General features: G+C 34.7%; 2 protein-coding genes across 5 annotated transcripts in view; one reads left to right on the forward strand and one right to left on the reverse strand.

Annotated features, from left to right (window-relative positions):
* Nucleotides 1–161: 161 nt before the first annotated feature.
* Nucleotides 162–16,076, forward strand: LOC115447424 (centrosomal protein of 97 kDa). Of its 3 annotated transcripts, XM_037447725.1 has the most exons (16): nt 162–257; nt 323–483; nt 859–1,003; nt 3,226–3,341; nt 3,586–3,785; nt 4,044–4,127; nt 4,522–4,678; nt 4,821–4,899; nt 5,315–5,521; nt 5,831–6,152; nt 6,725–6,961; nt 7,624–7,745; nt 8,090–8,175; nt 8,703–8,810; nt 9,437–9,543; nt 9,877–16,076. In XM_037447725.1, exons 1-16 carry the CDS (start codon nt 254–256, stop codon nt 9,986–9,988), a joined length of 2,247 nt encoding a protein of 748 aa, XP_037303622.1. In that variant the 5' UTR covers nt 162–253; the 3' UTR covers nt 9,989–16,076. The 3 variants fall into 3 exon arrangements, with proteins under 3 accessions (XP_037303622.1, XP_037303620.1, XP_037303621.1); XM_037447723.1 differs by lacking the exon at nt 9,877–16,076 and having other exon boundaries at nt 9,437–9,842; XM_037447724.1 differs by lacking the exon at nt 9,877–16,076 and having other exon boundaries at nt 326–483; nt 9,437–9,842.
* A 257-nt stretch (nt 16,077–16,333) lies between these two features.
* The window catches only part of LOC115447412 (peptidyl-prolyl cis-trans isomerase D), a 56,442-nt gene continuing 47,621 nt past the window's right edge, over nt 16,334–25,154 (reverse strand). For both annotated transcript variants that reach the window (XM_030174442.2, XM_037447727.1), the window contains exons 4-8: nt 22,980–23,171; nt 21,791–21,913; nt 21,232–21,400; nt 20,344–20,447; nt 16,334–19,749 (exon numbers count right to left, since the gene is read on the reverse strand). In XM_030174442.2, the coding sequence (XP_030030302.2) occupies nt 19,495–19,749; nt 20,344–20,447; nt 21,232–21,400; nt 21,791–21,913; nt 22,980–23,171 (843 nt within the window). In that variant the 3' untranslated portion in view covers nt 16,334–19,494. The remainder of the gene's footprint in view (nt 19,750–20,343; nt 20,448–21,231; nt 21,401–21,790; nt 21,914–22,979; nt 23,172–25,154) is intronic.

The following is a 25,154-nucleotide window of genomic DNA, read 5'->3' on the forward strand; positions in this document are numbered from 1 at the left end:
TTATTTTACATAATATCGGTCAGATTTTATAAATACAATAATTCATTAAAATTTTGGTTGCATTATTAGTTTTATTAATAATTATGATTAAATTATAAATACCAATCTGTCGATGAGTTGGATAAACTTTGACTACATATAATTATTTCCTTGACAACATATTCGGAACGTCAATTTACGAATGTTGATTTTTTGTGGAAAAAAATTGTTTCTATTCGTTAAATAAATAGAAAATGCAGTAATAAGTGTAAAAATGGGTAAGTTTGTGCATCCAACTGATAGGTAAATATAGTAGATCTATTCTTAATGGAAAATTTTTCAGCAGATGAAGCAAAGAACGAAACTGTGGACCTTTCGAGGCGTGGGTTGAAAAAAATAGAGAAAGCGCCCGCAGATGAATCTAAGACGATTATTAATTTGATCCTCGATCAGAATGAGTTGCAGCGACTCGACAATATCGACACATACAGCCGGGTTGAGAATGTAAGTTGAACACTTTATGTTCTTTTCGTCAGTAACAATAGTTTGAAATCGAGCTTTGGTCAGCCTCTTCAAACGGCTACTATAGCAAATTTAAATTTACTAATTGCATTCTAACTAGAATATCGTAATGTTAATTAAAGGAAAACATCCCTGCTAATGGTTTAGAGCAAAGATTATAGAGTACCTAATATTTTTTTATTTAATAAACTTTTTTCCATTTTTCTTACAAGTAAATTTTTTTTATTGATATATATTGCTTAGGGGGAAAATATAAAACCCTGCTTTGTAAAAAAAACTAAACATTGTATTTTTATGCAGCTTATACAACCAATAATTTATAATATCCCTCTTAAACATTTATATTATTTGTTGTAGTTGTCAATATGCAACAACTTTCTACTCCGTATGCATGGAGTGTCCCGCCTGACTAACATCCGAGTGCTGGCCCTCAATAACAATGGCATCCTGCAGATAGAGGGGCTGAAGGACCTCATATATCTCAAAGTGTTGAAGTTAGCCGGTGAGGAGTATAAGCTTTACTTAATATAAATGTCAAAGAAATTTGGTAATCATTTGTTAGGTAGTCTGGCTAGTTGAATCTAATGGACTTAAAAGCTTCAAGAGCTCTTGTAATAAACATGCATTTAAGCGTATGTTTTAGCTGAGATAATTGTGTTATTGTGATATATAAGTTATTAATGCCTATTAACATTGAGATTAATTGAGAAATACATAAAGTGTATATGCAATTTGAAGTTTTTCATTAATTTTGTTACTTATGTGACTAGCTGAACGTATTAAGATATAAAGACTTATCAATTGAAAGATTTAACGAAATGATTTAGATTGTGTTTGAACCAAATAGATTGTAACGAAAATAGTCTATTTATATATCAATTTCATTGAAGTGAATCATAAAATCCACATTTATGACATTCTTTTATAAATTCCTCACTAATCACATAATAAACATAATGATCACTTTGATAATCAATTATCTGTGACTGTAATGAATTATAGCCAAATTGCATTTCTTTATCAGTATTATTGTTGTTGATAGATACATTGATAAATAATGTTAATGTAAGTAGCAATGTTTCATTAACAAATTCTGATAATATCAAAGTATTGCTTTATGTACACAGGTATATTTATCTTGGTTAGAATGTAGAAAAAAATATTAAGAATTTACATTATTTTTTTACTAGCTTTTGCTCGCGGTTACGCCCGCATGAAGGAGTTTCCCGGAATAGAAGTCCCACTACATATTTTCCCGGGATAGAAAGTAGCCTATAATCTTCCCAGTGTCTTAAACTGTCTCCATACCAAATTTCATAAATATCAGTTTAGTCGTTTTGAGAAAATCGATAGACAGAAAAAAAGACTTTGTTTTATATTATTATATCATTAAAATCAATAAATAAATAAAATGTATAGATCAGGGATAATTATTCTCCATGATATTTGTAATTTAAATTAAAAGGGCTTCTTTCACAAGTTTCAAGTAAATTTTATTTAACAGTTATCATATTAAACAGCTAATGTAAATGGTACTAATTTTATTACCATTTATTTGGGAGCACAGATCTAACTTTAACTTGTATTTGGTTGGTTTATGCATTTATTTAACAAGTAGCATTTACTCAGAAGTTATAACGCTGGCACTAAGTGTTCCTAATTCAATATTTTTGCAACATTAACAGGCAAAAATATTTATACTGCCATACACACACATTTGAATGGGAAGACATCAAAATGATTATAATTATTTACATTAAGTCCACCTGCTTAACTTGAGTACAATATGTAAATAGAACAAAAACTAAAACTATTTGTAACATTCTTTCAATGACGCATATTTAGTCTAGTCACAAAATTAGCAAAAACAAATTTCAAATCTTAAAATTCTCATGTTCTTATCAACAAGCGTTTTTTCTTCAGTAAAATAAAGTGTTTATTTAAAATAAATAAAAATGAATATTGTGAATAAAGTTAACGTTTAGTGGTACAAAGTTTTTGTTTGGCTAGTTTTGTAGTCAACTATACATACAAATCAATTAAAGTTAAATACATAGTGATGTAGTTTTGTACGTTCAATGTAATTTGTGACATCATCAACACAATGTGACCTTCTGCACTGCCAGTTTTATGTGCAATCAACTTGTGTCACTATATATAGATATTGACTGCATTCCCATCCATACACAGATAAGTCCTTCAAAATCAGTGTGGGCCATATATTCATTATAATTGTAAATGTACGCCTTCATTAACGCCTTAATGGTTGGTTGGATTTGAATGAAAGTTGGATGTAAGCTAAATTTACATGTGATATTAATCCATAGAGTTTTCCAATCATTCAAAAGTGCAGGCAATAATACAATGAAATTTTGAAGTATTAACTTTGGGCACAAAGGCTCTTTTAAAATATTTTATTTATGCACAATAACAATCAAATCTATTTTTTTTTTATTTAATCTGTTTAGTTTAATATGTATTTGCCTCACGACATTAGCAGGACTGACTAAAAGGATCAAGCAAGAAAAAAACTCATACTACCTCATTCAAGGTTATTGATTATCAAGTATTGATTGGTGTGACAATTAAGCACATATTGCTGATATTATTAAAAAGTGTATATAAAAACGATATCTATAATTTTACTGGGTATTTGTATTTATTATCATAACTATGCTAATGTTAATAGACAGGTTATAATAAGTTCCCCATATGATGTTCCAGGTAACAACATAAAATCCATAGAACATTTGAACCACAACATGCATTTGGAGCATCTGGACTTGTCTAACAATCAGATATCATTCATTGCTGATATATCTTACTTGAAGAGCTTAAAGGTTGGTTAAATTTATTACAAACCCATTTGTAACTGTACTCTTTGTAATATTGTGTCATTGATTTTAACTTGTGGAACTTCTAGTATACATATTATGTCATGGCACTTAAACGTTTGCACAAGTAATAATATACTTTATTAGGAATTATAGCAACATGTTTGCAAATTGAGGTATCATAGAATAAAAAAGTTGTTTAAGGTAAGGTATTCTGATAATATTCTGATATGAACAATGTATGTTTTAGCATTTAAATCTGGAACGGAATCGAATAATGGATCTGAGGCAGTGCGATCGTTATTTACCGCCGAACCTAGATCACCTTGGCCTAGGTCACAACAACATACAAGACCTGAATGAGATATGCCATCTGGTACACCTCAGCAAACTAGAGAGTTTCACCATACAGGGAAATCCTTGCGTCGCCATGGCGGGGAAAGATAAACTGTATCCTTTTTAACCGACTTTAAAAAAGGAAGAGGTTCTCAAATCGATTGTATTTTTTTTATAATCAATATACAGTATGTTACTAAAAGAAGGGATGCTATTTGTACCTACATATAGATTTTAACTTAGACATTTATTGTGATATTTATTCACCAAGGTACGATATTTATTAAAGAAATATATTAGTTTCAATTTACATTACTTTATATGTTACTCATATAAAATAAAATATTGGATAAGTTCCTGAACATCACACAGAGGTTTCGACTATCGTCCGTTCGTGCTGAATTGGATAATGAGCGTCAAATCCATCGACGGATTCGTCGTCAGCGCTATAGAAAGGTAAAATATTCGTTAAGGTCTTTCAGCAATTTATAACGAATAGGTTTTAGTATTTTTTTTTCTTTAATGATTAAACGAATATAGTTATATTATACAACTAATTGTAGCTTGTGTTCTCACATATGGGTGGCGGAAGAGGCGAGATTCCGCTGTTTGATACGTCGCTGTGTTTTTAGTATTATACATTATATGCATGCCAAAATAAAGTAAGAAAACACGTTACAAACTGTAGAACAATAACATGTTTATCTCTGGACCAATCAGGATAGTCCTAACATCACACAGAAAGCAATAATTTAGTGACTGTTTGCTGTTGCCTTTCTCTATAAAATGTACAATAAACTTGGTTGGATAGACATTTTATCATTTTTAAATTATTGCAATCACGTTCTAGTTTGAAAGCGGAGTGGCTGTACAGCCAAGGTAAGGGTCGTCACTTCCACTCGGGCCAGCATCAGGAGTTGTGCGAATACTTGGCGTCCACCTGCCCGCTCACTGCGGACGCACTGGAGACCGAAGACCAGAGGAAACTGCGTCTTATACTAAGCAAGGTAAGGATAGATATTGCTTGTTTCAAACAATTCACTTTAGGTCAGGACTGTTGAACTAGAGGAAATTGTTTCTTATTTACAATGTAATAAGATAGGATATACTTTTTTATGCTTAATTTAATGTTTTCAAACTATATTTTAGGCTCAACATCACCAGCAACAACTGAAGGACCAGAATCACAGTCCATTGAAACCGAAGTTACAATCGCCGCGGATGCAATGTAAGTAGCCGGTTGTTAACTAGTTTGTAATTTATTAATATCGTGAATTAGAAAGATAGAATGAAAAGTACACAGGGTACTAATTTTTTTTAAAGTGTCCGTTATTTTGAAAGAAAATTAAAATAACTGCCTCTTTTTAAGTTCTTACATTAGATTAGTCCTTTATGATCATAGGCATACCCAAATATCGATATTGAGGTAAATGAGATAAAAACAACTTAGTTTGAAATAGTGGTAGCCTTTGCCAATTCTACCAGTGGTTCTAAATATTTTAGTGACCGTGATAAATAAATAACATCAAAATTCATAATATTAATAATTTTATTGTAAAAATGTGAACACACATTTTAAATAACTTCAAAGCAGTGATAGGTGAACTGTCGCAGACGAATAACCTAGCCCTTATATGTGTCAGCCCGCATATCGACTCGTCACATGGGTCGCTCGCCCGACCGGCTCACGTCCAGCTACCACGCGGCGCTCCCCAAGTCCAGCTCGCCCTCCCACATGTCGCACTCCTGCGCCGGCGAGCTGCCCGGCGCGCCCGCCTCCATGAGCCACAGCTTCGACTCGCCGGGACTCATGTACGCGCTCGACAAGCGGGAACACAGGGAGAGGCAGGGTGAGAACATACTGTATACTCAATATCAATCAATCATTTATTCGGTAAATAGACCTTTGCAGGCACTTATACACTTCATTATAATAAGTAACTAAATTTCTGCAATATAATTTTTATATCTCTAACATATAAGAATTACAAGTTTCTTTTTGCATACCGAGCACATATTCCCACAATAATCAGACACATTCGTGGATATCAATATGTGACAATATGATTTCATAAGAAATAACAGATTACTTTTCACTCTGAATAAATTTAATGTACTGGCCAAAAAAGTCGTAACAAAAAAAAACTTTTTCATTCTAGAGCTGCCAAAACCAGTGAACCAATCCCTAGAAGCAGCGTCAAAGATGGTACCTGTACCAGAATCCCTGATGAGTCCCGACTACCAAGATCCGATATACGACATCCAAAGAACCATACCAAAACCGATCAATTCGGCCAACAGCGTCTCATCGCAGTCCAGTAACAGCAGCATACAGGACGATAAACCCAGGAACTTGAGTCAACCAAACTCGTTGAAAAACCTCAAAGGCTCACCGAAGTTGACTAAAAGTGCCACGTCGTCTCCCAAGTTGAAGACCAAAATGGAGCAACGGAAAGGCAGTTTAACTAAACTCGATGTTAGGTATGTTTAACATTGCTAAGAGGAAATAATTATAAGCATTATAAAAAAAAACATGATTCCTGAGAAGGTTGTACAGTCATATGAAAATTGAACGTAATTTATTCCTTATTTTACGCGCATATAAATGAATTGCTCTGAACAACAATAAAAAAACTAATGGTATTTTTTTTTCTCTCTTTATAATGTACTGTAGTCTTTACCTTAAACTGATTTTGAAAAGAGCAACACCAGAGTTTCTTGCCCGTTCTTCTCTGGTGAGAACTGCTTTCCGAACTGGTGGTAGAGTTTATATTGACGGAATCTAAATAATGTATAACATTTTACAGTTTCATATAAATCATTTCATTTCATTACTAGCTTCGGAAATACCTCATAGCTTTGCGAGGTTCAGGTGGTAGAGAGTGCTATCAGAAGTATTTATATTAGTGTACATTTTACACAAAAAGTGTCATTGAATTATCAATTGTCACTGTTAAAATTATGCCGTATGTATACAAAATCTCAAAAAGCTGTGTGTATACAAAATCGCGTAATAATTAGATTGTTTTAATAGTGTTTTTTTTACGTTCTAGAAACGAAGAGAAGAAGTTAAACGGAATGAAAGACGGTCCCGACGATATTGAACAGGACAAGTTAGAGATAATCAAGCTGGCGTCGAATCAACGGCGGCAGAAGAAGATGAGCGTGGAGTCGATGGCGGCGGTGACCATACAGAAGATGTGGCGCGGGTACCGCAGCAGGAACCTCAACAAGGACACGCTGCGGATCCTGCAAGCCATACAGGCCGCCAGGGCTCGCCAGCACATACAGTGAGTTATACACATTATAGTAAACGGCACGAGTCGTGAGCACAAAACAGTGGTGGGACAAATTAGACGAGAGTATAGTAACCGCATTGCATGGGTAAGCCTATAGACAATGAGTATCGTCTAACATATTGGGTAGAATGTCGCCGTGAACTAGGTCAAACTGATCAATGAAGAGTGTGCTCAAGACGTGTCATTTACTGTATTTATAGTATATACAGTATGGCTGCTCAGTCATCCCTTGAAGTTAGTTGCGACAAAGGGCGGTTCGTGGCTAGCTTCAGTTATCTTTTGTTTATCGTATTGCGACGTCATAACCACTGCCTACGAAGACAGTCGTCCATAAACTAATGCCTGAAGCACAAACAAACCGCCTTCTACGCCGAAACAACTTTATCTACATCCGAAGAACATGTCATATACCCTATTAAGGTTATATATAGCTTAAGGTCCATTTTCATACATTTTGTTTCACCTTTAATCTGGGTAACTAAACAAGTATTGACAAGTAAAGAATTTAAATTCACGTCTAGTTAGTGATTAGTTCTCGCAGTTGAAAGAAAAACGTAAAAATAATTAATATGCATGGATATTTCGGCCTTTAAAATTTAATATGACGAAATTAACCTTAATGGTGGTATTTTACAATACAACGCTTTCCTCAGAAGGTTGACGTGCGATATGGAAGCTACTAAGGCAGCGTTGGAGAGCGAGCGAAAAATACAACAGCTACAGATGCAGGCCATCAACGCGCTCTGGAAGAAAGTCTCCACACTGCAGGCTGCCGGTAAGAACTTTATAACATAACCTCATAGCTTTATTATTAGAGTTTGATAGAGGTACAACTAGAACTATTCTGCAGCGCTTATATAGATCACGATGGATGAAGCGTGCTTATCGCATATTCGAGCATAAATTCGAACACTGATGATTGTTTTTGAAACCATAAAATTATTTAAATTTTGGTTGCATGATCTGCGAATTGATCCTCAAATCACACGGCTCATAGCCCGAATATGGCCCTTAATTTAAATATGAAAATCGGACCAATATGTGTACATTAGTGTGAGTGTATCTTCAATCCAATACAGTAACTAGACCATACTATAATAAAAATGTTGTATGTTCAAGAGAGCAAGCACAAGCTGTCGGACACGGAGGAGAACGGGGACGTGTTGCGGCAGCTCACGGAGACTTGCTTCAGTCTGCAGGCGCAGGTTAGATCATACTTTAATCGAGACTAGTTCGACTTGTGCGCTTAGAGAGTATTAGGATGAGAATTTAGGAAATTCTAGTTGCTGAGGACTTTATAATAAAGCGGCGTATACAAATCATATAACATTTTAGTTTTCATCGAAAAGTGGAATATCGTTTAATTAGCACAATGGCATAGATAAATATAACTTTCAAAATAAATATAGTCATCAAAAATATCAATTATCTGTATTATTTTTTTCAGTTTTTTTTTTTCAATTGTAGCCGTATTCAAAATACGATCCCGATCTCGATCCTCAATCCGATCCCAAGAATGAACCAATAAAAAAAACAAGCCATTTTTAAGCAAGTAAAAACAAACTTTTAGATTGATCCATTTTTGAGGTAGATCGAAAAAACGTTTGGGATTGTTTATTGAAAATGGTGATAAAAGCGTTCTTTTTTCTATCTAAATAGTTTAACATAAGCTATAGGAATATAAACATAAGTATTTCCGATGTTGCCAATGTCCCACGAGCATGCCCGGCAGGTGGTGGAGCTGCAGGGCAGCATGCAGGAGGTGTTGCGCGCCGTGTCGCGCGCCCGCGCCGAGCCGCGCGCCACGCAGACCGACATCACCGCCGTACTCACGCCGCAGGTCACTTCTCACCACTTGATCGAACTCTTTTCACTCATATTGTCATTATTAGTATTTTTACACAGGCACGAAAGGTAGACTATGGACCGACGAGCGATGATTACACCCCGACAGGGAACACAATTATAATAATTTGTAATAAGGGATTAAATTCGCAATGAGAGCCAATAATTGTTTGCCAGTGAGCGGCACCACGATATTGTGAACAAATTGAAACTTCAACAAATTTTATTTATACTTGACTGCTATTAATTGACACACAGCCACTATAATACTCTATACGAAATTCTGTGAACTTAAATTTTTTTACCTTGTGTTCCATCACACAAAAAACAAACAAAAGCTATCCTACAAATAAAACTTTGTACCGTATGATTTTTACAACCAGCTTACAGTTGTAGATCATTGTTATCGATAAATTCCCAATTAATTGACAGGGGTGTATGTGTATACAATGTGTATGTGTTCTGGTCTCAAAGATACAGGCATCGCCTAGTTTGGGGCCCCCTGTTAATTAAAGTTTAAAAATTCTGTGTAAGCACAAACAATTTTAGCATGTGAATAATATTATGTTGTCGTTTACTGTTGTGCCAAATAAAGGTTTTATTATTATTATTGTTATACAGGAGGAGCGGTGCGGCTGGTTGCGGCGGCCGCAGTCCCTGGCGCTGAGCAACAACACCGCGCCGGACAGCCACCCCGCCGACCCGCCCGCCAGTCCGCGGCCCGCGCTGTCAGTACACAACTATCGACATCACGCGTACATAGACGCGACAATTATCGATATTGGGTTTTTCTGCTCCATATTAGCCTGGAGTTTGGAATTTATTCTCGATATGCTGATAGGCTCGCCCTACTATGAGACCATGAGATGGAACATACGCATAATAAAAGCGTTAATGTGCACATGATTTATATGTTAAAAATTATGTTTAAAAAACTTTAAGCAATTTTGTATACAGTATGTACCCGATTATAACCTGTTTTGTGTGAAATAAATATTTTTTTCGATAAGATCACATCCTAGGGAGGAATTATTAAATAATTAAATTACCTTATATTGCAGTGAGAAAACAACAGAAGCTGTTGATCTCGGTATAGAGAGAACCGAGTCGGTCATAGAAGAGAAAGAACACTCGCAAAACGAGTCTCGAGAGCGGACCGTTCTCGTCGACTGATGACGAGCGAACATAGACCTTAAACATGTGGAGGTAAGGCTCGTATGCCCGCGGCCGGTACGAAAGCGGGCTTGATTAGGTACCAAGAGTTTTTTTATTCTGAAGATATGGCGTTATTGATCCGGTGGCGTTCGATGTGAAAACTTTATGACATTTTTGACTTTTCGTTATGTTTCACGGTTTTGGAAATAATAACTTAATATTTTTCTGACCATCTGTAACTGAAATAATTCGGTTGAAACCATGAATTATTAGTCAAATGTCTTGATTTGGTAGATTTCGCTCGGTATTAATTGCATGAATGAAATCAATGTATAAATGAACTGTAAATGTAACAAAATATAGTGTATCGAATGTCAAAACCGTCCAGTAATGCCATGTCTTATTAAGTTTATTTTTTTATTTGCAAAATCTATTATTTGTTTGATCCCTAAACCAATATAAGTCACCCGCTATTGTCATATTTAACTAAACTATCGGTAATAAACATTTATCGACTATGGTGTGACAAATATTAGAATTGGATATTATCGGAAGGAGACGCTGTATATTTTTTCGCTTCATTTGTCGACCAAAGAATTTTATTTTATAGACAAGAATGTCAAAAGACGCCAAATCGCTTAATTAGGAAATGTTTCTCACATCTATAAATTGTGGAGTTCAATATGATTGTTGTTATGGCCCTATGCCTATCTTTTAATTTAGCCGAAATAATTGTGGTTCGAAAATTATCGATGCTAACATCGATGAAATAAAAAGTACTAAATCATCAACAAATAACGATTATCGATATTAGAAATCGATTCTTAGGTATTTATGTCAGGCGTATCGAACCCTATCAATTTTTATTTTTATCATTTATTCTCATATACATAACTTTTATAGATGTTTTTAATAGCAGAAAAACATAAACCACTTTACCAAAAATTCGCTTATTATGAAGTTTGTATATACTAAAATAACCACGTTTCGACGAATCGAGACAACAAATTTGTAACGAAAAACAATTTGTTACACATTGATATTGAAAAAGACAACTGTTTCTTAATTTTAAACTTTAAGTCGACGACTTAAATATGTTTTTATTTTTTTGACATACTGCTCGTGTTATTTTAGACGACGCGAAGTTAAGTAACATGACATTAGTGTAAGTTTTGCTTTTATCATTTGCCTGTACTAAGGTGCTTGCGTAAAGCTAAGTTTAGACTTTCAAGTTCTCGTAGCAATATATTGCCCAGATGCGTTAACACTAGCGGCAATATCAATAGTTATATTCACATGCATCTCGTCACACGTCATGCATGTTTCAAAATTTATAGAAATCAGATTGTTCCATCACTCAAAGACGTCAACTTCTGTAAGTTTTCTTGCTAATCTAAACTTCGCTTTAGATGTAACATTTTGTTTATAACGCCATCTATTTACTAATACATGCACTATTTTTTGTTAATGTTTTCTGTTGCCACTTGGTGATATTACCGCTTTTATCCATAAGGCACAAATCCAATCTTAGAAGCTAGGTGTTAAGACATAATATTGTCTGTCTCATCATTGGGTCATATTGTATTTAAAAAACGAATATAACAGGGTTTTGAGATTCATAAAGTTAGTGTATAGTAAATTCAAAAATCATTTCTTTTATTTTGTCTCCAACTTACGTGTAATCAGAGACATGTTAAAATATTGTCGATGTTTCGAACTTACATAATCTGAAACCATTCGCAAATCATATTTTATTTCATATCTATAATTTGTAGTGGATACTAGCTTGTGTAAAATGACAAATATTAATATAATTGAAACAGGTTAATAGTCATGCTGCATTAACACATTTATAAAGCTAAGTATCGCTTGTGATCGAAATTCATTAAATTATTTTCCCATGCAGAGAAGCAAACGACATCTTAGCTTATACAGCCAACCTAAAAACTTTTATTAACTTTGTTAAAGAGGTTTGTATAAAATATGTTTATTTTCTTTTACCTGCTACAATATAAAATGATTTTTCTTAAAAGAGTCGATCTAAAAAAAGGAAAGTCTTTATTATGCGAGTATATTCGTCCACTTATCGCGAAACCAGTATAACGCGCCCACAATCAAAGACTGAGCCGACAAACGACCAAATAACGAAATCCTTGATCACAGAGCTACCTTCGAACCACGTCGCAATGTATATTCCACTCATGAGGTGTATGCCAAAAGTATCAAACTAGGTATTTATGTCCTAAAGCATTTATAAGTATGTACATTAACCACTAAACATTATGAGATATCTAATGACACCAGGATGACGAGGGCATATATTCCATAGAGAACTTTTTAATATTCTTGATACTGTTTTGGTTTTTCTAATTGTGGCATCAGACGAACGGCTAGCTCGTCTCGTCGGTCAACAAATTATTAAAAAAATAAGTAAGTCTTGGCACTTTTGGCTTCATCTCACACACTTACACACTCACTGCCACTATGAGACATTAATATATTATACTATAACTAGAATTGACACAAATAATATAAAGAGCGTTCAGTAACTTAGTTGAAAAAGTGACATTAAATGTATGTAGTACATAATGCCATTGTGAAAAATAATCAAGACGAGTGACCTTATAAGAAAGTAAACTTTCAGGCATCAGCTAAGCTACCTTGCTGTTTACTAAATCTAATCAATACATACACTAAAATTGGAACGATACTACTACACTACTTATTAAATAAACTAAGTTTAATTTAATTGAAAAATTCGCGTCACAAATTGATTAATTTTAATCAGATTCTGAAGTAGACCATAAATCCAAGTATTTGATAATATAAATTTTAACTTCATACCTTTACGCGTTTCTCAGAAAAAGTATTTAGACAGACAGTATGGACAAAAAGTGATACTTTTAAGGTACAAAACCCTAAAAATGCCCTTAGAACTGATAAAACCGCTGACATGCTAGAAAATTGCAAGGTAGCTAACTTGTTTTGAAATAAGAGTACGTAATAAAATCACATCATATAATTGATTTGAAAATAAATGGCAAATAGAAAATGGTTATATATAATAATACCGTACCAATATATTTCTGTAGTTATAAAACAATATATTTAGTTTACAAAAAGTAACAATGCATTTGTGTAGCTCCTTTTTTTCAAGAGAAACAGGTATATTTATTTGAATGAATACTAACAACTTTTTAAATTTAGGACGAAGTAACTCGTCATTGACGTTGAACGATATATTTCGTGTTTCTTTTTAGTTTGTAAGCTACTGCTAACTATGTATTATAACGAAATTTATGTAAGCGGCTATAAGGCAGTATTAATTGTTATTTTTTTTTCGTATCGCATTTTGTTAAAGTAAAACTATAATATAATCAATGGGCTAAAACTATATTATAATCATAGGAAATTTTTATCACATTTGTTTTGCCCAAAAATGTTATGATTGAAAAACTATGAGTTGCTTACCAATTCGGCGTATGTTTTGTCTCTCTCAGACCAATGAGAAAGATGAAGACATGTATATTAAGTACACGTTTTTTTACAATTATTTAAAGACAATTGTATTTTTAAAAAGAAAAAATATTTTTACCTAGTAAATAATGAAATATTATTTACTTATTGAATTGGCGTTTCGAAGACTTGTTAATGTTTAAGTGATAGCCGCAATGAGCCAGTGTGTAATGTATGGAGTTTTGGAGTGTTGTGTTTGTTCGTGGCAGGTCGGATCTTACAAGAGTTGCTGATGATACAATAGACAGTGTATCCAGAGAAGTAAAACGACCGCTCAGCAATTGTATGATTGTATCGACCTCAATTGAGTGATGTTGATGACTTAACGTTTTAATAACAATGCTATGTCTAGTATCCAAAGTAACAATTGGATTCGTTTATACTTTAAACGTATTGATAAATAATTGTCTTGTAAGATCTGTTAAAGCCATTAAACATAGTCGAGACTAATATATCGATGTAATGACACACTTTGCCACATAAAAATAACATTAAAATGAATTCAGTAATAAAGATAATTATGTGATTAAGTATTTAAGAGGCGGATAAACACGTTTTGAAAATGATTTACTGAGTTACTCATGATGCGAGCCCGCAGGCCTGTTGCGAATGTCAATGTGAAGGTCGTGTGGCACATTGTCGATTGATAGTTAGATCTATTAGTATTTTTTGTCTTTTCTGGCGTCATCCCGGTTTGATACCAGTGTTGGGATTTAAATCTATCCTAATTCGTCTTGTCTTTGGCAAAGATAAAGATTTAGAAAGTCCATTGATTCTTAATTTTTATTCCTGACCCTTTAAAATCGATATTATCGATAACAAATATCCTGAGGTAAATATAGACTACTAGGGCATAATAAAGTTATTATCTCATGGTAATATCTAATAACTCGTAAGGTACGAATCGATTTAAAATAATTATTAGTCTCGATTATGTTAATACCTCGATAGAAGTGTTGGCCGTATTTTGTAATTCTACTTAGTTCATAATTTAGTTATTGTTAGTGTAAGTACGAACAAGTTGCCTTGTGTAGCGAGCTTTATTTTTTCTGTCACAATTTTACCTAGTTTCGATTAAGGTGCGTGTACACGCGACACGAGTCTACGCTTTTATAATATTTTTTTATTGTATGTAATTATTTTGGACATTAGTTTTGGGTTGGACGTGATTGGGTATGTAATAACAAAAATACATTTATACGGTAAATTCGGTATTATTTATTGCGGCATTGCAAATAGTTTCTATTGAATTATTTCTATGACAGTTTTGACGAATTATTGATCCCAATCACTTGGTCCAATCTGGTTCAAATGTTTGTCAAAGTTTCAAGGAGCTCTAATAACAGCTACGTACTAGTCATATTTAACAACGCGTTGTCATTATTATAATCTGTGCAATTTAATTTCACATTACTTGTCACAAATTACGATATGTAAGTTTTTTCACTGTAACAATAAAAGTACATTTTTTAATAAAACTAACTTGCTTACGTGTATTGCAGTGAAAAAGCTAGTTTGAGGTTTAAGAAGTCTACAACATAATCGGATCATACCATGACCGTGTCATGAACGTGTCGGGCACGGAAAGAAACAAGATGGACTATTATGCCCACTAGAATGCATCGATAGCGCTGGCAACAGTGGCTCTCCGTTTCGCTGCCTACGTGTATCGGTTTGGTAACGTCACTTGCTATGCAATTATTGTTAACAGTCTGCATTCGGCACGCGACGGTCTTGGTTCGGTGACGAAATCGACGGAGTACGCAGTCTCATATTTATCAATACATTTTTTTTGTGCCTGACACGTTCCTAGCACGGTCATAGTATGAAACGGTACAGTGAGCAGACTTGTAAGTACACATAATTATTGGATATAACAATTGTATTTCTAAGATAAATTCATGTATAATCCACTGGTGTAAATACTTTACATGAGGTTTGAGGACGGAATATCTGTTTTACACCGTCCTACTACTGGACACATCTAGAAGACGAGGTTTAGGCATTTGTTCCCCACCCTACACTGGAACCAAGCGGCTCGGTAAATTCACATATTATGTTCATTAAAGCTTTCGCGCTGTTTCCTTGTACTGTCCAAACATTGACATAATGATAGTATACAAAGCTAGATGGCATCATTTTTTGTCAAGGGTTTTTATACGATTGTCAATATTGATTTAATCGACCCGAGGTGAAGTATTTATCTTGTCCATGGAATTGATGTAACACAAGATGAATAATTTTATTATCTCGTAACAAGAATCGGTATTTCTGTGAACCAGTCAAGTAAGATGTGTGTGATGTGACCCTAGATAAGTTTAATTCAAATTTGGAACAGGACCATCACTATTATTTATCAACTCGGTAAACAATCCGTGTTATAAAATTTCTATCGTAATTATCATGCTTAATGTATCGATAGTTAGAACATTGCTCATTTTTATCGATGAATAAATCGCACCAGTGGATTTCCAAAGACACTTGCCAGTTGCCGTCCGATTTACAACAGTTTCATCTTACCCACCTTATTTGTTATTCATTATGTTAGAGCCTGTATTTATTATGTTTTATAAAACGATTTTTTAAAGCATTGCCGTTTTTTATTTATATTTCCGTTTACCTTTTTATTTGGAATATGGTGCGGTCAAAAAGTTATTTGCTTTAATAAAGATTAAAAGGCTAATTGACTTAAGAGACTTCTTTATTTTTAATGTAAATAAGGTTTAAAAAAACACATTAATAAAATATTGATTTCAAATATGCATAAAACACAATTTCGCAAAAAAAAAACACCTAAATCAATTACTAGAGTAATTGTAAGTAAGTATTAAAAATAAAAACCATGGCTTCGATAAAATCGTTTAATATCATACAACCATTCCGGTCGGTATCATACGATATCAGTACTTGAACTCAATCACTTAGTTCTAATTAAATCACATTTAATACATTTTCGATAATTACATCATGACCACGAGTACAGATTTCAAACAGCATAGGCATTGAAGTTTCAATTAATAGTCTAGATAAATCTATTGCTATAATGAATGTTTTTAGCAATATAAAATATATAATGAGATACAAATATTGGCATAAACTACATCGGTTAAGTTTCGCCTAATCATATTGGTATATTCGAAACGGTAAACAGTTGGATTAACAATATAATATACCTTTAACCCATATTACAAAATAAAAAATATTACGTTTCTATTGCTAATTCTACTGCTTTATTGCTGTCCGAAATAATCTGCTTAGTAAAAAAAAATATCTTATGACTGGCCAGAGATCAAAACAAAATATTGCTTGCTACAGTAAATTTTCTTTTTTATCTTTTCCTTTGTATAAGATAATGTAATGGAGTAGTGTTAGAACTAAAATTACTGGCTTTTTGAACAATACGTTATATAGTATTGATTAACGCTTTGGCACACTGCACGCTAGTCCAATCCGAATAGAGCACCTTACATTTTAACCCTTAACTACAAATAATTAGCATTTAAAATAATTGACGTAAATAAAAACTAAACCTTTTTAAACACAAACTAATATGTACTTAAACAACTTTGAATGCCCTATTTTGTTACAAAATTACTTTAAACTTATGGCATTGAGTGACATTTTTGACAGGTATTAAAATTTCATAAAGAATGTCTTAATTAGTAAAAAAATACAATATACAAAAGGGTGAAAAGTACCTTATATATTTTATTTTTATGGTATTATTCTATATGCCGTAACATGCGATTGTAGAGGGTGAACAAACTTATATTGTAAAATATTAATTTGTAATAATAAATTAATAATCGATAAATTCATAATCATATAATTATTCCATTATAAATTTATAATCAGATTTCATAACATTATATTGTGCGTATTATATTAAAGTGAGAAATACACAATTTCTGTCAAAAATGACAACTCAACATGTCAAAATGACACATGAACCTCCGCAATAACAAAAACGAGATCTCACACTACTCGGTACTACCGTCTCGTATTCAAAAGGTAACATTTGATATAACACTTGACGCTCAACATGTCTGAAAAAGTTTCACGACAATGGGCGATATTCTCGAAAAATGCATAATGAATGAATGAATGAATGAAAGAATAACGTGCTTAATCTGTGCCGTGTAATAAACATGGCACCCTGTTATGTACCGGCTTTCAACACGTGCATCAAATATTGCCTTCCAAACATGAGATTTTACTTAAACAACCACGACACAAATTCGTTTAAAAATCACATCTATATTACAAACTAAAAAGAGTTAAACCGCACCCAAAGGCGACAGGATATTTATTATGAAAATATACAAGAAGCTTCGACGTTCGGATACGCACAAAGAAAATAGTAGGCAATGGCTATGAAATAGTAATTACAATAATAATAGTATAAACTACACCTGTTCAGCCCGCTTGAAAAAATTTTTCCGCTATAAAAGTCCTGAATTATACTTTCCCAGGATGAAGAGTTGAAAAAAACATCAAAATCGATTACATTTATATTATATTTTTACATGTATAGTAAAAAACCATGGAATTATTTTGTAGTTAATTAATTCCATGTGAGAAACATTATTATGGAGTGGTTGTCCATATGAAGCCATTTCAATTGCCACAGAATCCGTTAGTTATTAGTACATCGTTGCTTCGTTTCGGTTTTCGGCATATCCAATCAAGATACAGAAAATCTAATTACATACTAAATTGACCATTTAATTATCAATTTTGCTCTTCATTTCACGCAGGTAAGGATGCTAACTAGTTTTATAGTATTTAGTATTAAATGAGCTATTTTTATGTCAAATTATTGCAAAAAATATCTCAATGCGTTAAACACCACTTAAAATTAAGTTTCGTTCGGTTCGATTTAGTTTAATGTCTCCAGTACATAGTAATATTTTGAAATCAATAAAAAAATTGATATATTATTAAAACAACATCTTTCATGTGTTAGGACTCCTGAACATTCAGTGCTTTTTTATTGAATTTATCCTAAAGAACAATTTTGACAAAATACACGATTAACGAACGCGTAACACCGTACAAACAAATAGACAAACACATTTTGATATAAAATAACTAATACATCCGTGCCAAACATTGTATAAGCGAGTAATTTTTCACCAAACCCGCCCAGCGGTAACAAAACATTGCACATAACAACCACACAACTTACATCGAATAGGATGAAATTATCGAATCAACAAACCGACAAAAAATTTTAATCCGTGTAAATTTGCCATACCTACGCATAATAATTTGCCTAATAAACGATGAACAAAAATTTCACAAAGGCTCCGTGTAAAACACAACAAAAAATATTAAAAATACTTGTCAATGGCAGTGGTCCTTACAAACTAGTGTCTAATTTCTATAACCAGTCGATAAATATTTGTGAACTATGTACGTTCAATCACAAATTTCAAAACATTTACTTTACAAAGTAAATAGTGCTTTTAAAACTCGAAGCACATTCTTACCAATCTCTATTATGCAAAAAGCATACAATAAATCGATAGGAATAATTCAATACCTACTCGATAAAAGCGTCCGTTTTCTAACGCACGGCATCCCTGTTGCCTCGTTCCTTAGATATAAATTCCTTCCCACTTGAATATAGGTATAATTCGCTTACCCTTTAAAAATATTATTATAGTCACGCACGTTGGCTAAAATTTGCTTATTAATTACGTCATACCTTTTAGAGGATGTTGTCTTTTGTGCGCATATTTTTATCGATATAATATCGAAAAATATCGATAAAAATTAAAGGCAAGGACAAATCCTCGACGCCACAGCTCCATTTGCAAGATATCTACATAAATTGCCTCATACAAAATCGACTATAATAAACAATATGCTCGCAAATGGAACAATTTTTCTTCCTCGCCACATTTTTTTTCCGTGGCCATTTTCCCTAACAGAGCATATAATCCCTCGTCTCGACGCCCGTTTGAGTTCAGCGCATAGTGCGTATGAGCACGGTGAGTCTCAGCTCAGTTACCCGCGATCGCGGCACACTCTTCTTTTTGCTCACGAAAAAACTTTGACAGCCGTTGTTTTTGCACCTCGTTATACGATTTGTTTGTTAACCGTACCTCCTCTAGGAGTTTGAGCACGGCGCGGTTTTGTGGAGAGACCTTGTCGGCGAGCTTGAGGTCTGCCAGGGCGGCGTCGTAGTTGCCGATCGCGAAGTGAGCCTGCCCGCGACGGTACAATGCCTTCTCGTTGCGAGGATTCAACTCCAGTACCTGTTGGAGTTTAATGTTAATCAGCTTGGGTCATGTTTGATGGTCTAATATCCAAAAAAAAAAATGTGCTAGATGTAGTAACGGGTCCTATCACGTGGGTGGAATGAAAGCTTTTTCAAGTGTTTGAAGTTGATGCTCCCTAATCCACGAACCTATGTATCTTTATTGACCTGAAGTATATACAATGCAGTCACGCACACAAAAGCATGTATGGCTAAGGGGCCGTTTAAGTATTATGTAACGCAAGTTTTAAAGATTTTTCACAACTCTGCCCTACCATGTAACGCGCCGTAACGTTTCCCCCGTACGCCCCCCCCCCCCCCCCCTCAAAAAGTTATGTAACTCTAAAGTGTAAATTTTTTCCCATATTCACAATTTTGTTACGCAAAGTAGCTAAACTAACGTTATTATTTTAAAATAAATAACCAATGTTACATAACGCGTTGTACGAACCCCCCCTCTCGCCCCTGTAACGCTTCGTAACTTTTTACAAGACCCCTCTCCCCTCCAAATTGCGTTACGTAATGCTTGAACGGCCCCTAATGGAAAGGAATGAACTTAGTCCCGCGACAGTGGTAAGTATTAGCAGCATACCTCCGCACAGCACTTGATGCAGGCGGTGTGATCGTCGAGCTTGGTGTAGCAGGCCGCCAAGTTCAGGTTGCACTGTAACGTGTACATCCGCGTGATTTCATGCACTGCAACACACAAAAACCAAACAGCTACAGAAAAAAACTGTAATTTTGTTACCGATTCGACGATATAAACCAGTTATGAGATTTTATCACGATTTCTTTTACATCACAATGTAATCAGCCGCCGAAACGTCGCGTCGGGAGTCGTAATTCACCAAAAATCGCTATAAAATCCAATAACTAGTTTTATATCAATGTCTATCTAAGACGTTAATTTAAGAAACCATTATATCGATACGTTATCTCCACCGACTTTAAAAACATCTACGAATATATTAATAACATCCATTGGAAACTTTCGGTCTTAGAGGAATGGATTTTTTGACATGCTTACAAATGAGTTACATTGATTGGTACATTATCAGAATCGGATTGAAGATTGAGATTAAGATCGTTTATTGAAAACATCTCTCGGTCGGAGTGGTTTATATCGAACTTAATTTTTTTTATAGCTTTGAATGATGAGACGACCCTGCTTTTCGCCTGATGATAATGATACGACCGCCCATAAACAGTGGAAACACCATCCAACACCTTGAATTACAAAGTATTGTTTGATTTTCTACTGCGCTCGCCATGCTGAGACATGAGATGTTAAGTCTCATCATGTCCAGTAGTTACACTGGCTACAATATCCTTCAACACAACAGTGACTACACACTGCTGCTTGGCAGCATAAATAGGCATCGCTTGGTACCTACCCAGGGGGACTCTCACATATGAGAGGCCTACCACCAGTAATCTCTCTTTATTAAAGTCTATAATTAAATAGATTGTTTATACTCACAACTGTCCTGTTGGTCTTCGTCCTTGACGTTCTCTAATCGTTCCTTCACGAAGTCTATATACCGCAGACACTTCAGGTATTTCCGCACGGCGCCCTTATACCTATTCTCGCCGAAAAAACAGTTGCCGCTGTTCTTCACATCTTTAATACTGGACATTAGTTGGATGAGCTGGAACAGAGATCTTTTATAATGGCAATGTTTTTGAAAGAAGCCGGAACAAAGATCTTTGGATAATGGCTATGTTTTTGATGCCATTTTTGGTATTGGCGGTATAGGAAAAAATTAAACATTTATGTGACGTCATGAATGGCTGCTTGCTTGTAATACCCAGTAGACGCGTATTTACTATTACTGGACCAGTTACTACAGGGGGGGCTTTAACTATTCAGTCATCCTAAGCGAAAAAAAATCGCCCCTCTTTTTTTAGGTCCTAACGGTATTTTTGTTAGCTATGTCGATCTCGTTCAAGATAAAGCCTTTAACGTACTGTGAGTCCTAACTCTCCTAAGGCGTGCACCACCGCCCTCCTCCTCCTAAAAAAGGGGCTAGGCTACTCACAGGTATGCTTTCGATGTCGGGGTAGTCCTCCGCGTACTCCGGGAGTCGGTCCGCGGTGCCGTCTCGACAGAAAACGTCCCAATGCTGAGAAGTTATTTCGCCACAGTCTTCTATCACGCATTCCTGTTGGATAACAGCTGGATAAATACCTTCAGATTAATATATCATTTCTGACAGGTATTTATAGTACCTACCAAACTTTAATAGGTATTTTTTTAATAAACATGATGAAGTTGTCAAAAAGCGATAATATTTTGATAATACCTAACCCGTGCTGTTTATACAAAACATAATGCACCTGTTATTTAAATATATGCATAATAATTTGTTATTGGATAGCACAGTAGCTATTAAATATGGTCTAAACATGTAAATTGATGATTATTCAGAATTATTATATTACACCATTATTTATATTAACTATTTTTCTGTCGCCGATGAATGGAAAAACAATATCTTGCACAACAACACTATTAAAACGTTCTGAGGTAATAAACATAAAAAACAGAAGAATTGACGAGCTCCTCCTTTTTTAAAGTCGGTTAAAAAGACTAAATAATAATGTAGCAAAACAAAACACTAACGCTAAAGTCTCAATTAAACGGAACAATTTTCTTGAGGTGAGTGGCGACTGTCAACGCGGGCAAGGTTCACCATTGTGTTCAAACGAAGCAAGTTTTTTTATCCTACCAAGAATCTCACGTGCGACGCGAGAAAATTGCTCCGTCTGATAGGGTTTTGACTTATTTCTTTTATAAATTTTATAAAATATGTAAGTCGTATAAACTTTAAAACAGAAGAAATCATTGAAATCTGGTCAAAAATACACAAGTTATAAGCCATTGAAATTTGGTAGTAAGGGTGAGTGTAAAAAAATAGAAATAAGACGAATTACTTGCATATGACGTCAGCGTACATTACGGCGCGCGAAAGAAAGAGATGGTGCGATATTCTCACATAAAGCCCACTCTTGCACGCAGCAATACTTGAAACATGAATTACTGCCTCATTTTTTATCGAATTTTAATGCTATTTTCACATAAGGATTTATTTTTTGTACTAATTGCTGGTGTAACATATAAAAAAAATCATAAAATCCAACGTAGTCAAATACCCTATTAATGCCGTCCGTGTGGATTCTTAAAAATGAACCGTCACCGCGAGTACACAAGAGCGTATTTTTACCAACCACCCTGAGCCGGTCGTCGTCCCCGTGGCCGTACCGCTGCAGCTCGCGCACGAGCCCGAGCCCCGCCAGCACCTCGCCGAACACCACGTTGGTGCCGTTCAGATGCGGGCACGGCACGGTCGTGATGCAGAACTGGGAGCTGTTCGTGTGCGGGCGGCCCTCGTTCGCCATGCTTAGCACGCCCGCGTGATGCTGCAATGGAAAAGGTTTATTAGATTCTAAAACCTTATCTCATACTAGCTTTTACCTATGGCTCCGCCCGCGTGCAATAGTTTTTACCGGGATAAAAGCCTATAGTACTCAAGAGTATTAGTGAAAAAAAAGGTTCACTAGTTCTTGAGATTAACGTGTTCAAACAAACAAACTCATCAGCTATATTAGTATAGATGATATCGCCTTTAATTTAATCACTTCATGCTTAGACAGTATAAGGACGTGGCTTGTATCATCTTTCCTGCCAAAGATATGATGCACATGTTTACATAATCATATTAGTGAGCGTAACACTAAGACTGACGTAAGATTTATTTATGTGTGCGCTTATGCCAATACGGTTCAACTATGTAGGTACTTTTTATGTAGTAGTGACAGAATTTTTGTTCGCGTCAATAGGAACATAGCGCGTTTTCGAGATGGTATAAGGCTTCATAATATTAAATAACGCTATCGATTCTGGTTTCCAGTGGCAGGGTCAGAGCAGGATAATGAATCCCGACTTTCGGCCCCGGTGGTCAATCTCAACGGAGATCAACCAGGTCCTCAGGATATATTACAATACACAAGTGTGTGCGTAATATTCATGTACACACTCTGTTCCTTCACTCTTATAGACCGGTGACATGGCAAGCCAACCTCGGACCGGAGAGAGATCAGTCGCAGGACTACGTTCCTTCCGAGGCACGAGGGTATCACACCGCCAACTTCCTGACTCCGAGGTGCGTCTGAGCAATTTTTAAGGTGGAAAAATCCAGTCACAATTATTTTTAGGCCCGACCCGGGATTCACACCCAGGACTTTAGCACGGTAGTAGTACTCGAACCGCGTACGCATTACAACAACGCCACCAAGGCAGGGTAATATCACTAATATGGCGACGTGCTTTGTAGTTCTCTAGAGTGCTTATAGAACAGCCTCTTGCCGTTTAAATGAGTCAAACCTGGACAAAATAGTACTAAATTACACACAAAAAGTATTATCAAATCCAGTCCATACTTGCTGCCATTAGAGCAAGGAAGGTATAGCGTCTTAATTAGTAATAACAATTATCTATTATTTTATTACTAATATTTTTTTGAAAGTGACGTGATGGTTTTTTGCGACGTTGGAACGCTTTACATGGTTTTTTATTAAAAACCGCTATAATATTCAAACTTTACATATGATTTCATAAGAAATTAATAACAACACTATCAATGTAATCATTATAATTCGTTTTTTTGTATATTTATATATGCACATTAAATATTTTTTATAGGCTGTGCCTGATGAATATTTATTCTTGTACTTACTTAGCTAGAAATTTTAATTAGGCACCGATTTCAAAAATATATTTAATATAGTAGGGCTATAAATTAAACAACTTAGACCATTAAAAATATAGTTAAGATTAAAATAATTGAATATCTTTTTCTAAACTTAAGAGTGCCTCGGTGGCCTAGTTGCTACTGCATGCGCGGTACGGCAGCGCTCTGAAGTCCTGGGTTCGAATCCCGGGTCAGGCAAAGTGATATTTGGGTTTTTCTGCTCTGTATCAGCCCTGATATGGCGATAGGCTCGCCCCCTATCACATCATGGAACGAAACATACTTGGCGAAAATAACATACACTTCACTACTAAACGCGTGATGTGTGTTTGTTTTTCTTTATCTAAATGTTGAATAATGATAAATTTAAAGGTCGGATAATGTTTTTGTAAACGTATTTTATATATAGTATATTTAAAGGTGTCTTCGTAAACATATATTGTTTCTTTGGATATCCGCCGAGTAGCGTTGTTGTCTTCCGTGTGTCAAAATATGTATTGAACAGTTCGTTTAGCGTATCAACTAATAAATATATATTCAAGAAATCTTACTCAATTTTATTCAAATATAGTCATAACCCAACACTAAAGTCAACGTATTTGTGACATGTCAGAGATTTGGGAACCTAAACTTAAATAAATATATTTTGAAT

The sequence above is a fragment of the Manduca sexta genome, chromosome 7 (genome assembly GCF_014839805.1).
Source record: "Manduca sexta isolate Smith_Timp_Sample1 chromosome 7, JHU_Msex_v1.0, whole genome shotgun sequence".
Classification (NCBI taxonomy): Eukaryota; Metazoa; Arthropoda; class Insecta; order Lepidoptera; family Sphingidae; genus Manduca; species Manduca sexta.

Excerpts from the sequence above, each read along its gene's own strand:
- LOC115447424 (XM_037447723.1), top strand. Across the intron at positions 4,900-5,314 it reads ACAATCGCCGCGGATGCAAT|CCCGCATATCGACTCGTCAC; the intron begins GTAAGTAGCCGG and ends TATATGTGTCAG. Across the intron at positions 7,746-8,089 it reads CTCCACACTGCAGGCTGCCG|AGAGCAAGCACAAGCTGTCG; the intron begins GTAAGAACTTTA and ends TGTATGTTCAAG.